The sequence below is a fragment of the Sorex araneus genome, chromosome 4, assembly GCF_027595985.1.
Source record: "Sorex araneus isolate mSorAra2 chromosome 4, mSorAra2.pri, whole genome shotgun sequence".
Taxonomy (NCBI): domain Eukaryota; kingdom Metazoa; phylum Chordata; class Mammalia; order Eulipotyphla; family Soricidae; genus Sorex; species Sorex araneus.
The window spans coordinates 195,707,824-195,719,737 of NC_073305.1; the positions used below are offsets into that span (position 1 = coordinate 195,707,824).

The 11,914-nt window shown below is 62.3% G+C and overlaps 2 protein-coding genes across 4 annotated transcripts; both read left to right on the forward strand.

The window, feature by feature from the left end:
- The first annotated feature begins 851 nt into the window (after nt 1–851).
- On the forward strand, nt 852–5,612 carry PCOLCE (procollagen C-endopeptidase enhancer). The gene is made up of 9 exons (XM_004617196.2): nt 852–1,002; nt 1,743–1,851; nt 2,398–2,656; nt 3,449–3,573; nt 3,807–3,943; nt 4,072–4,322; nt 4,535–4,612; nt 4,709–4,879; nt 5,163–5,612. The coding sequence occupies exons 1-9, from the start codon at nt 908–910 to the stop codon at nt 5,324–5,326; spliced, it is 1,389 nt and encodes a 462-aa protein (XP_004617253.1). The 5' UTR covers nt 852–907; the 3' UTR covers nt 5,327–5,612.
- A 1,144-nt stretch (nt 5,613–6,756) lies between these two features.
- Nucleotides 6,757–9,812, forward strand: MOSPD3 (motile sperm domain containing 3). Of its 3 annotated transcripts, none has more exons than XM_055135756.1 (6): nt 6,757–7,087; nt 7,447–7,713; nt 7,923–7,998; nt 8,131–8,366; nt 9,342–9,515; nt 9,591–9,812. In XM_055135756.1, the coding sequence occupies exons 2-6, from the start codon at nt 7,509–7,511 to the stop codon at nt 9,620–9,622; spliced, it is 723 nt and encodes a 240-aa protein (XP_054991731.1). In that variant the 5' UTR covers nt 6,757–7,087; nt 7,447–7,508; the 3' UTR covers nt 9,623–9,812. The 3 variants fall into 3 exon arrangements, with proteins under 3 accessions (XP_054991731.1, XP_054991730.1, XP_004617368.1); XM_055135755.1 differs by having other exon boundaries at nt 6,758–7,036; XM_004617311.2 differs by having other exon boundaries at nt 6,761–7,020.
- Nucleotides 9,813–11,914: the final 2,102 nt, after the last annotated feature.

Consider the following 11,914-nt stretch of genomic DNA (forward strand, 5'->3'; position numbering starts at 1 on the left):
GTTGGGCAGGGAACCGTTTTGTAAAATATTCAGGGGGCTGCCCGGGAGGGGACCCCAATCTGACTATCATGGACAAAGAGATTTGATGGACAAATAGAATAAAAGGCTGAAATGAGGCTCTCTTTGGAATCCCGGGTCTGTGAGGAGCCCGGGGCAGAACTGGGGGGTCCCTGCCGGGGTTGGGTGAAATAGGCCTGGACTGGGCCATGCTGTAGCCTTGAGTGGCCGCACTCTGCGGCCTCCCCAGATCTTGATGGGGAGCCCCACCTGGACCAGAGGCTCCTGGTCTCCCAGGTGTATACACCCCCACGCACCGGAAACCCGCTTCCGCTTCCTCCAGCCCGAAGAAGAGGCTCCCGGGGCCTTCCCGTCCTCCTGGAGCACCACCCTGCCCTTATCTCTCTCACGTCCTCTCCCCCACCCCGGCTTTCTTCTTGCCTCAGTGGGGGAGACTCTCCCTTTCAGCTTCCCGGGCAGACGGAAGTGGAATGTAAGCGGAAAAACAGAGTGGTGAGGACCTGGGGTGGTGAGCAGAGACTGGGGGCGGGGTGGGAGGGTGGGACTGGGGTGTGCGCAGGAGAGTTCGGGAGGAACGAGGTTGTGTTGGCTGGATGCTGGGCGGCGCCGCAGACGGCAGGACTTGGTACCCAGGTGATGGCTGGGTACTTCCCGGGCCCCTCCAGGCTCCACCCTGTACTTAGTCATTATTTATGTGGGACCCAGAGAGGGCCTGGGATGGACTTGCCACACTGTCCCTCTCGCTCCTCCCGCCCGCCTTCCCTGCTGCCCGCCCCTCCGGCCATCCCCACGCCCACACCCTTCTGGCACGGATTATCTCCGAGCTGCTGCTGCCGAGGCTGCAGGCTCAGCTGCTGTGGCCTCCGGACCCGGCACCTCTCCCCCCGCCATGCTGCCTCCGGCCACGGCCTCCCTCCTGGGGCGCCTCCTCGCTGCCTGCGCCCTGCTGCCCTTCGCCCAGGGCCAGAACCCCAACTACACCAGGTAGGTCCCTCAGCACCTCCGGAACCAGATGAGCTTCAAAAGTCCAGGGAGGTCAGAGTCGTGGGTTTTGCGGATTTCTTTGGCTCACGTGGCCCCCTAGGTCCCTCCCCAGCCCACACCCTTCCCTGGCCCCCCGAGTCCCCCGTTCACTGTGCCCCCATCCCCATCCCCTACCCCCAAGTGCCCCAGCAACTCAGACCCTCGGGCCCCCTGTGGACCTTGAGCACACCCGACCTTGAACTTGCCTGGGAATTGGACATCTGGATTCCAGGAGAGAGCGAGGCTGCGAGGGGCAGACGGGGGCAGCAGGGGGGAGGCAGCTGCCTGAGGGATGGGGAACAGGAGCGGGCAGAGGCCCGGGTCCAGGTTCATCTAGAGGGCCATCGGCGGGTGCTCCCCTCCCCCGCGCGCCTCGTGGCTGTGTCTGCATCTGGAAGTAGTTAGGCGGCTCCTGTCCCCACCGCCAGGCGGGAGGAAGGGAGAGAGGAAGGGGGGCCCCCTGAGGAGGATTCCGGGAATTCCTGTTGGGGGAAAATGGTGGGGGGCCAGCTGGCCCCACTTTCTTCCTTCCGGATCTTCCCTGAACGTTTTTGTGTTTTTTTTTTCTGGCCCCACGTTTTCCTGGAGTCTTCCCCATCCCGATCCCGGGTGGCCGTCGTGAGGGCGCCAGCCCCTGCCTCCCCTGGGCCTCCGGTACTCAGGGCGTCACTCCAGCGACCCCACCCTCTTGTGTCCCGCAGACCCGTGTTCCTGTGTGGAGGCGAGGTGTCTGGGGAATCAGGGTACGTGGCAAGCGAGGGCTTCCCCAACCTCTACCCCCCCAATAAGGAATGCGTCTGGACAGTTACGGTGAGAAGCCACCTCCCCCGTCACTACTCTCTCCTCCATGGCAGCCAGAGGCCTTGCTAAGGGGCCTCCCAACCCCTGAGCACCCCCATCTCAATGTGGGACTGTCCAGCCCCCTCCTGGCTGGTCACTGATGGCCTCCGTGACCAACATAACCTGTCGCGTATGTCCACACACCTTAACACATATCATCAAAACCCCTTCAGGGCCAGAGCGACAGTATGGGGGTCTTGCACGCAGCCCATAGGGTTCACTCCCCGGCATCCCTCTGGTCCCCAGAGCACTGCCAAGAGTGATTCCTGAGCTGAGGAGCCCGGAGTAACCCCTGAGGATCTCTGGGTGTGATCCAAAAAGCAAAAAAAAAAAACGAAAACCCAAACCCCAAAACTCCCCATTCCCATCCCCCGGTGTCCACCTGGACCCCTGCTGCCCAGTCCACGGAGGAGCTGCACTCTGACCCCGGCTTCCTCCCTCAGGCTGACTCTGTAGGTGCCCCGGGGGCAGGGACTCGGCCTGACTTGGCGGGCGGGCCCCTGTCCCCGCGCCCAGGTCCCCGAAGGCCAGAAGGTGTCTCTGTCCTTCCGCGTCTTCGACCTGGAGCAGCACCCCGCGTGCCGGTACGACGCCCTGGAGGTCTTCGCCGGGGCGGGCACTGCGGGCCAGCGGCTGGGCCGCTTCTGCGGCACCTTCCGGCCGGCGCCCGTCGTCGCCCCCGGCCACCAGGTGACCCTGCGGATGACGACGGACGAGGGCACGGGAGGACGAGGCTTCCTGCTCTGGTACAGCGGGCGGGCCACCGCGGGCACTGGTGAGCTCGCCGGCCGCCGCCCCGCCGCGCCCCGCCCCGCCCCGCCCCCCGCGGAGCCCGGGGCCCCACGCCCGCCCGCCCCGTTTCCTGCACTAACTGCCCCTCCAGTCCCTCCTCCCCGTCTTCTCTCCCCTCCCCCGCCCCCACCCACCCCGTCTTCCAGGGCCCCCCCCAGGCGCGAGGCGGAAATGGGTCAGCGACCCGCGGGTGGAATGGGCGGCCTGGGGTTACTGGGACGGTGAGTAAGTGCCCGCCCCGTCCGCAATCGGGCTTCCTCCGACGGGCGCCCGGGGACACCCGCGCTGGGGGCGGACTCGGCGCCCCGGCCCGAGCCCCCGGCACCCGTCTCTGGACTCCCGATTGCGGTCCCATCACCCCCTCCCGGCGGCAGACGGCTCCCCTCAAGTGCGTTACGTCGGGGACCTCCCCCCACGGAGCCTCGGAGGGAGGCGGTGCCCCGGAGCAAGGGCACCCTCGGGCCCGCCCGGGCTCTGTGCCGGGCCGGGGAGATGGGATCCGCAGGGGAAAGGGGCGGAGTGGCCGCGGCCCAGGGCGGGCAGGAAGGGCGCGGGTCCCGCCGGTGCCTGCTCCCCGCCCCCCCGCGCGCGGGCTGTGCGGGCCCCCGCTTCTCCCGGCCCCTGTCTGCTAACCTCACCCCGACTCTGCTGCCCAGCCCGCCCTTGCGTCTCCTCCCCCGGAGACCCAGGCCGCCTCGCTTCCTGCGCGCGCCCCCCAATGCCAAGGGGTGCCTGAGGCTTTCCACCGCCCCCCACGCCGCTCTCCCCTCCCCAGAGCACCAGTTTTGCGGGGGGCGCCTGGAGAAGGCCCAAGGAACCCTGACCACGCCCAACTGGCCCGAGTCCGATTACCCCGCGGGTATCAGCTGTTCCTGGCACATCATAGCGCCCCAAGACCAGGTACCGGCCCCGCACAGGGTCCCCCCCGCCCTGCCAGCAGTGCTTCCCTGAGCACTGAGCCAGGAGTCAGCTCTGAGCATTGGGGTGTGCGCCCCACACAGTGAGCAAAAGTAAAATCCCAAGGGAGGCAGGGTGCGGTGCGGGGCCAGGGTGCGTTCCACGGGCTGCATGGGAGGTGCTGGGGGCCTGGTGCCCGCGCCCGCCGCGCAGCCTCCGCGTACCCCCGCCGGCAGGTCATCTCGCTGACCTTCGGGAAGTTTGATCTGGAGCCGGACACCTACTGCCGTTACGACTCGGTCAGCGTGTTCAATGGGGCAGTGACCGATGACGCCAAGCGACTGGGGAAGTTCTGCGGGGACACTGCACCCGGGTGAGGGCTGGGGCAGCCCAGAGGGGCTCCGGAGTGAGGGTGCAAATGCGGGGGGGCCCCGGGTGGCGCTGGCACACCTGGAGGCCAAGAGGCACTGGCTGGTGCTGATGTCCGCCTGGTGCCCGCAGGCCCATCTCCTCTGATGGGAACGAGCTCCTTGTCCAGTTCGTTTCTGACCTCAGCGTCACGGCCGACGGCTTCTCCGCCTCTTACCGGACGGTGCCTCGAGGTGCCGCCGAAGTCCCAGCCCCGAACCCGGGAGCCGAAGCCCGGCCCCGGCCTCCAGCCCCTCGCCCCGGCCCCAAGCCTGGACCGGGGCCCAAACCCAAACCCAAACCCAAGGACACACCTGAGGCTGCAGCCACTCCCGAGGGGCCCAGTGAGTGTGGGAAGGGGAGAAATGGGGTGGGGTGGGAGGGTGCCCACCGAGGCACAGTGACCCAGAACCCTCCTGGGCACGTCACTTCATTAGTGAGGCCCGGCACAGAGGCTGTGAGCCAGCCCAGGCCTAGCCCAGAGCCGCCATGCTGTCCTGGGAACCGTCCTGACCTCTGGGGGTCTCCTCCACGAATAGCCTCCCCACCGCCCTAGGTACACCCAGTGTTCCCTGTCCCAAGCAGTGCCGGAGGAGCGGCACCCTGCAGAGCAACCTATGTAGCAGCAGCCTGGGTAAGCAGTGCCTGCCCCGCCCGCCCACAGCGCCCCCTGCAGGCTCCAGCCCTGCTCTGGCCTCCTGACGCCTCCCCTGTCCCCCCCCTCCCACAGTGGTGACAGCCACCGTGAAGTCAGTGGTCCGGGGCCCAGGGGACGGTCTGACTGTCACTGTCAGCCTCATGAGCGTGTACAAAAACGGAGGCCTCGACCTGCCCTCTCCCCCCACTGACGCGCCCCTGAAGTTTCATGTGCCCTGCAGGCAGTGTCCCCCCATGAAGAAAGGTAAGAGAGACATGGGAAGGGGGGGAGCATGGGCTGGAAAGATCAAGGGCTCAGGTGTTTGCCCTGCCTCTGCATTATATACAGTCCCCTGATCCCTGCCAGGAGTGACCCCTGAGCACAGAGCCGGGATTAAGCCCTGAGCACTGCCGGGTCTGGCCCGGAAACCACAAAAGAAAATAAAAAAGGGTTCCTTAGCCTCCTGAAACTGTTGGAAGTGGTCAAACGGAGGATCAGGTGTTCATGACAGATCACTAACGAGTCTTCCTCCCCTCCCCATCCCCAGGAGCCAGTTACCTGATCATGGGCCAGGTGGAGGGCAACCGGCCCGTGCTCCCTCCCCAGAGCTTTGTGGTTCTCTACCGGAACAACCAGGACACCATCCTCACCAACCTCAGCAAGAGAAAGTGCCCCCCGCAATCTCTTAGGGCCACGCGGTCCCAGGGCTGAGACCCAAGTCCAGCCGCCACTATCTGGGACCCTTTTGTCGTTCAACTAAACGAGAAAGGGGTCACATCTCCATGTCTAGGGTTTTGGAGGGGGACCCCAGTTTAGGGATTTCTAGTCATTGAGGTTTTTCCCATACAGAATAGTCTTTTCAGAACGTAACTAGGAACTCACCACCCCATGTGCTCCAAACTCCCGTATTCACCATATTCTCCCCCACTCGGTCCTGCTGCTATGCAGGAGATGAATCTGTTCATTCCCTTGATTGTGGCGATGTTCACAATGAGTACATCTGTCAGAACATCAAGATGTGTACCTTAGATGTATTTTTCTATGTCAAAGGTATCGCAATAAAAGCTGTTTTCCAAAATGTTAACTCTTCCGTTTCTCAGAAGGAATCCAGACCAATCAGCAGACTTGAAGCTTTCCCCCTTACTTCATTTCCATTGTCTCCCTTACTGCTTGTGTGTGTGTGTGTGTGTGTGTATGTGTGCATGTTGGGGGGGTGGGCTGGGGGCACAGCCCATGCACCAGGGGCTACTGGCTTGGCGCTAAGGGTCTCTCTGGACCATGTAGTGCTGGGATCCAATCTGAGCCCTCTTGCTTTGCATGTGCTCCCGCCCTTTTGAGCTGTCCCTTGGGCCCTGTCTCTAGACGGTTTGTGGTCAAGAAAAGTCCACTTCCTCCCAGTGGCAGCTTGCCTAACCTTCCATCCCAGCAGCTCAAAGTTCACCCTAGTCACTCATTTGTTTATTCCAATTGCTATGAACAAGACTAGTGGGGTAAGAGAGGGCGGGCAGGCAGGCAGCAGGCGGTGGGCTTCTACATTGATAGCAAGGAGGAATCTGGGATAAGATCAATGTTTTTGTTTTGTTTTTGGACCACACCTGGAGGTACTAAGGGCATACTCCTGGCCCCGGAGCCAGCGATCACTCCTGAGGGCTTGGGAGTTTGAACCCAGGCCGACTATGCAGGGTGCGCACCCCTAGCCCTAGCCCCTATCAGTACGGCCCCATCAACTTAGTTTTTTCCCCTCTGCTATCCAGCTGAGTCACCCAGAGGGAGGTTTTTCATGTCTTCAGGAATTAAAATGACAGGGTTGGCTAAGTCTTAGTTCCTTGTGCAAATAAACTTTCCGAGTCCCAGGGAGAGGAGAGGCTCGAGAGAGAAGCTCTGGCTGAGATTTGAGATTTCAGTCCAGCTGGGAACAACTTCCAAGTAGCACAGGAAAAAAAAAAAAAAAAAAGGGCTCTTGGTTGTGCTAGAAACCAGAAAGAGAAAGGGAGGGTGGAGGAGGAGCGTGGGGAGGAAGAGAGAGGAGGGAGGAGACAAAGAGGAGAGAGGTGGGAGAGAAGAGAGCGAGAGAGGAGAGCGAGAGCGAGAGCCAAAGCCAAAGGAAGGGAGAGAGCGAGCGTGCCCGGGTATTTGTTTAAAGCAAACGGTCTAAGCGCGGGGAAGGTAGCACAAAGCTCAGCCCCCGGGTCCCGCCGAGCTAGTCCCAAGTTAGAGTGATAGCCAGAAACGCCAATCAGGTTCCACTGCGGGAGCCAATCAGTTCCTTAGGCGCAAAGCCGGGGCGGAAGTCCAGCGGCCTGGCCAGTAGCAGCCGCCGTACGGCGGAAGTATAAACGCGGCTTCCCGGGAAGATGGCAGCTCTAGTGGAACCCAAGTTGACGGATAGGCGCTTCGACTAGAAGGTGAGCCTCGCAGCAGGTAGGTCTGCTCCAGCCGGAAGCGCGAAGGAGAACGGGCCTGAGCTCAGAGGTAGATCAGAGGCGCCGAGGTCGGGGTCGGGCTCTGCGGGTTGTCCGGGCTGAGGCCGGCGGCGGGGAGAGGGCCCTGGGGAAGATCCCGGAAGTCCATGGCAGGAAGGGGCGGGGCCTCCTGAGAGGCGGGGCGGGAGCTTGGGGGAGATCCGAAGTCGAGCCCGGAGACCCGGCTCGGGTTGGAACTGGGAGGGGCAGGGTTTAGGGGTGGGCGTGACCTCAGAGGTGGGGCTCTGGGGGCGGAGCCTAAGGGATCCCGGCGCCCTGGACGGGGCTGGTGGGCGGCGGACGGCAGACGGCAGCACCTGGCCCTGGCCCAGGATTGCATCCCATTCCCTTTCGTGCTTTCGCCCTCAGCGCGAAACTCCGATCCCGTCCCCTGCGCGCTGCCCTCGGATGTCCCACCGCCCAGAGCCTGCATGCGCCGTAGGGCGCTCCAGGACCAGGAGCTCGAGGGTCCAGCGGCTCCTGGGCGGGGGTCCCGGAGCCCCCCTGCTCCCTCGGCACCTGTTGTCCCGGTGCTCGTCTTTCCCCCGGATCTAGTGTTCAGGGCGGACCAGCGGAGCGGACACCGGCAGCTGCTCACCCTCTATAACCCCACGGGAGCTGCGCTTCGCTTCCGAGGTGAAGGGCCGGATGGGCGCGGGGCACCTGAGGGCTGGTGGCTGGACTCCGGGTGGGGCTGTGGGGGGGCTTCAGGAGTCAGGGGGGGCGGCCGGGGTCCCCAGCCTCGGGGGTCGCAGGCGGCGGGGAGCCCAGCGGTCCTGGCTAGTTGGGGGTGGGGGTGGGGATACGCGCTTGTGGAGGTCTCAGCCCCTGCCTCTGTCCCCCAGTCCTGTGCACGGCACCTGCTAAGTACACGGTGTTTGACGCCGAGGGCTACGTGAAGGCGCAGTCCTGCATCGACATGTGAGTTGGAAGGTGGGAGGCAGAGGCCAGGGTGGCTGTCCCCTTTCTCTGGGTTGCTTCCCTAAGGGAGAGGTTCTGGGAAGGGCGGGCCCTGCACCCCCTGGCCTCACTGCCCTTCTGTCTTGGGCCCAGCGTCATCCGTCACGTGGCCCCCATCCCCAGCCACTATGATGTCCAGGACCGCTTCCGAATTGAACTGTCTGAGGAGGGCGCTGAGGGCCGCCTGGTGGGGCGCAAGGACATCACCTCGGTCCTGCGGGCCCCCGCCCACCCCCTTGAGCTTCAGGGACAGGCTGACCCAGCGCCCCAGCCAGGACCTTCTTCCTGGACAGCGTCCCCCGCCAGCACGGTCAGGCGCCTCCCGGAGAGTGAGTCGGGAGAGGGCGATTCTTTTATTCTAATCAGGTTTTTTGTTTGGGGGGGTCACACCCAGCACTACTGAGGAGCTACTCCGACTCTGTGCTCAGGGGCCCACGGGATGGAACCTGGGCATCCCGCATGGGAAGCCTGCCCTCCAGCCCGGGAGCCTCTCTCCTGCCCCGGGGGCATTCTTGAAGGGAGGTGGAGGCAGACTTATCCCAGACATTAACCCCCAGGGAGGTTGAAACAGTCTGTGCTTTCCTGTGAGCCCTCTCCTAGGAGTTGGGATATTCTCTCAGGTTAGGGGAGACCAGACTTTGCTCATTCCCTGGGTGTTTCTGGCTTCTGTGGAAAGGGAGAGGCTTTTCCGTGGTGCTGAGTTTAGAGCATGTCGTCCTGAGCCAGCTCAGTTGTGTTCCATCAGAAGCTTGCATTGAGGGCGGGGTGTTTGCCTTGCCCACAGCCCACCCAGGTTTGATGATCCCCAGCCCTTCACATGGTTCCCCACGGCCTGCCAGGAGTGATCAGAGCCAGGAGGAAGCCCTGAGCACCACTAGGTGTGACCCCCAAACCAAACCAAACAGGGCCTGGAGCGATAGCACAGCTGGGAGGGTGTTTGCCTTGCACGTGGTTCACCCGGTTCAATTCCCAGCATCCCATACGGTCCCCTGAGCACCGCCAGGAGTAATTCCTCAGTGTAGAGCCAGGAGTAACCGCTGAGCATTGCTGGGTGTGACCCAAAAAGGGAAAAAAAAAAACGAACAAAAAAGAAACTTGACTGGGGGGGAATCAGCCAGGGGGGACAGCAGTCCCCAACTGTGGGGGGAGACGCACGGAGCCAGGACTCAGCACACAAGGCCTCGGAGAAGGATGCTGAGGGGCAGAGGAGAGAAGGGTTTCCAGGTGTGGGGGCAGAGGCTACAGGGAGAGGCCCTATGCGTGTCCCCTGGGGGGGGGCGTTCCTGATGACCCTTGTTCCCCAGCTCCCCCTCGTCCCCCTCCGCAACTGGCCACCAGCTCCTTCCTCCTGCTGCTGCTGACCGGCACCATCTCCGTGACCTTCCTGCTGCTGCCGCTCCAGGACGAAGTGGGCAGCCCGCTGCCCCGCATCCTGCACGTGACGCTGGGGCAGAAGCTGGCGGCCGCCTATGTCTTGGGTGAGGGGCAGGGGGTGTGGTGGGGGGAGGGCCGCCCTTATCACCTTGCCCCTCGTGACGCCCCCGTCCCCGCAGGCCTTCTGACCATGGTGTTCCTGCGCAGCTGAGTGTCCCCTCGCCTCCGCCCCTTCCCACGGCCGCCCGGGACGCGAGAGCACTGTGGGCTGAGGGAGCACTGTGATGTCCGGCCCCCCCTCGGCACCGACCTCCTTCCCCTTTCCGCCCTTCCCCCCACGCCCAGGGATTTGTATTTATTTTCCAAGTTGAATAAACTCCAAATTTTTTTAATGAGCCTGAGATCCGTAAGGGGACACCCCGCTTCTTCCCACTTCCTTTTCTGCAGTTCCGCCTCCTTCCGCCTTTGGGAACCCCGGGCAGTGTCACAGCACAGCAGGCATTTGGGGTTCGACTTCCCAAGGCTTCCCGGAAAACTTGGGGTCTTGGGCAAGGCCTTTTAATTTCTCTGGACTTGAGTTTTTCTAGTTGTAAAATGAGCGAATCGTGCGAGCTGATTTTTGTTATTTTCTTTTAGTGCTCTGGGGGCCCCAGGCCGCTCCCGCTGAGTCAGTTCAAGGCTCGGCCAGCAGTGGGGGGTCACATGGGCCACTCCTGCTGGTGCTGGGGACCACCGAGAGACACTCCAGAGGTCACATGGCTCCAGGGGTCAGAGTCCAGGCCTCCTGCTTGCCAGATGCCCAGTTTGAGCTCTCCCTAGTCCCTGGTTTATTTATTTTTTTAAATCTTTGGGGTGGTCACACCCCATGCTCAGGACCTACTCCTGACGGCCCAGGAGGACCCTGATAGTCTCAGAGCCTGAAGTGGGATTCAGGGCAGAGTCCGCTGTGAGGCAAGTGGCCAACCCCTGTGCTGTCTTTCTGGACCCCAGGTTAATTCTTTTTTTTTTTTTTTTTTGATTTTTGGGTCACACCCCGAGATGCTCAGGGGTTACTCCTGGCTTTGCACTCAGGAATTACTCCTGGCGGTGCTTGGAGGACCATATGGGATGCTGGGGATCGAACCCGGGTCGGCCGCATGCAAGGCAAACGCCCTACCTGCTGTGCTATCGCTCCGGCCCCACCCAGGTTAATTCTCAAGCAGCATCTTGTCTCTATACCAACGTGCCTGTTCCTAAGTTCCAAACATGAAGAAAAGGGGCTGGAGAGATAGCACAGGGTTGGGGTGCTTGGCAGACGGGGCCCGGCATGGTTCCCCGAGAGCGAAGTGGAAGGGAAGAAAAAGAAAGATGGGACGGGAGTGATAGTACAGCAGGGAGGGCGCCAGCCTGGAACATGGCGAAACCGGGTTCGATCCTCAGCATCCCAGAGAGTCCCCGAGCCCCGTCAGGGCTGATCCCTGAGTGCAGCACCAGAGTCAGCCTAGCGCACCACCAGGTATGCGCCCCCTCCTCACAAAAAAAGTAAAAGTGAAGTCTGAGTTGTGCAGTGAAGCCGCCCTTGCACACGCACTGTTGAATCCAGTCTGCGGGTCTGTGCTGTCTCAGCTCCTTATCAGGTGGCCTAGATGGTTCCACGCCCCAGAACCCTCCCTTTCACCCTTTTTTTTTTCCTTTTTGGGTCACACCCGGCGATGCACAGGGGTTACTCCTGGCTCTGCATTGAGGAATCACCCATGGCGGTGCTCAGGGGACCCTGGGAATCAAACCCGGGTCGGCCGCATGCAAGGCAAACGCCCTCCTACCCACTGTGCTATCGCTCCAGCCCCCCCTTCACCCTTTATTCTTTCATTTTGCTTCTTCATAAAAGGCTTCAATTCCCACGGATCAGAAACATGGAGGAGTTTGCCAAGATGCCGGGAAGGGGCCTGGCTGGGGAAAGTCGAGCCAGGGAGAATTAGCCCAGAAGTGCAAGCTTCCAGCCCACCTGGGGGAGGGAGAGGGGGCAGAGGGGTGCTGCAAGATGGTTGATGGGGAACAAAACCCACAGCAACAGGCCAGAGCGACAGGACCGCGGGGAGGGCGCTTGCCTTGCAAGCAGCAGTTCAATCCCCGCCACCCCAAAGGGCCTCCCGAGCCCAGCCAGAAGTGATCCCTAAGTGCAGACCCAGGAGTCGGCCCTGAGCAGAGCTGGGTGTGGTCCAAAAGAAAAAAAAAAACCCGTAGAAGCCAGTGTCTGAGAAAATAACAGAGCCCACAGTCCCTGAGGGGCTGTGTGTATCCTCATCGCCCGGGGCGGAGCTGCGGAAATGATTATCCACCCGTCAGAAGCCTGTGTTAAAACAACACAGATGGGGGCCTGGAAACCGAAGATGCTTCTGGGAAGGTCAAGGTGGCAGGAGGGGCCGCTGCTTGCTCGGGGCTTCCAGAGCCTCTGGCCCCGCCCTCCTCCAGCTTCACGGAAAAACAAGAGGCAGGGGACAGCCGAGTTCAGTGCCCAGCACTG

What these genes read in the sequence shown, in the direction of transcription:
- PCOLCE (XM_004617196.2), top strand. Translation starts at nt 908, where the DNA reads ATGCTGCCTCCGGCCACGGCCTCCCTCCTGGGGCGCCTCCTCGCTGCC. An exon ending in AATGCGTCTGGACAGTTACG is followed by an intron (nt 1,852 to 2,397) that starts GTGAGAAGCCAC and finishes CCCCGCGCCCAG; the next exon opens with GTCCCCGAAGGCCAGAAGGT. An exon ending in AGCCACTCCCGAGGGGCCCA is followed by an intron (nt 4,323 to 4,534) that starts GTGAGTGTGGGA and finishes CCACCGCCCTAG; the next exon opens with GTACACCCAGTGTTCCCTGT.
- MOSPD3 (XM_055135756.1), top strand. Translation starts at nt 7,509, where the DNA reads ATGCGCCGTAGGGCGCTCCAGGACCAGGAGCTCGAGGGTCCAGCGGCT. An exon ending in GCGCAGTCCTGCATCGACAT is followed by an intron (nt 7,999 to 8,130) that starts GTGAGTTGGAAG and finishes TCTTGGGCCCAG; the next exon opens with CGTCATCCGTCACGTGGCCC. An exon ending in GGCGGCCGCCTATGTCTTGG is followed by an intron (nt 9,516 to 9,590) that starts GTGAGGGGCAGG and finishes CCGTCCCCGCAG; the next exon opens with GCCTTCTGACCATGGTGTTC.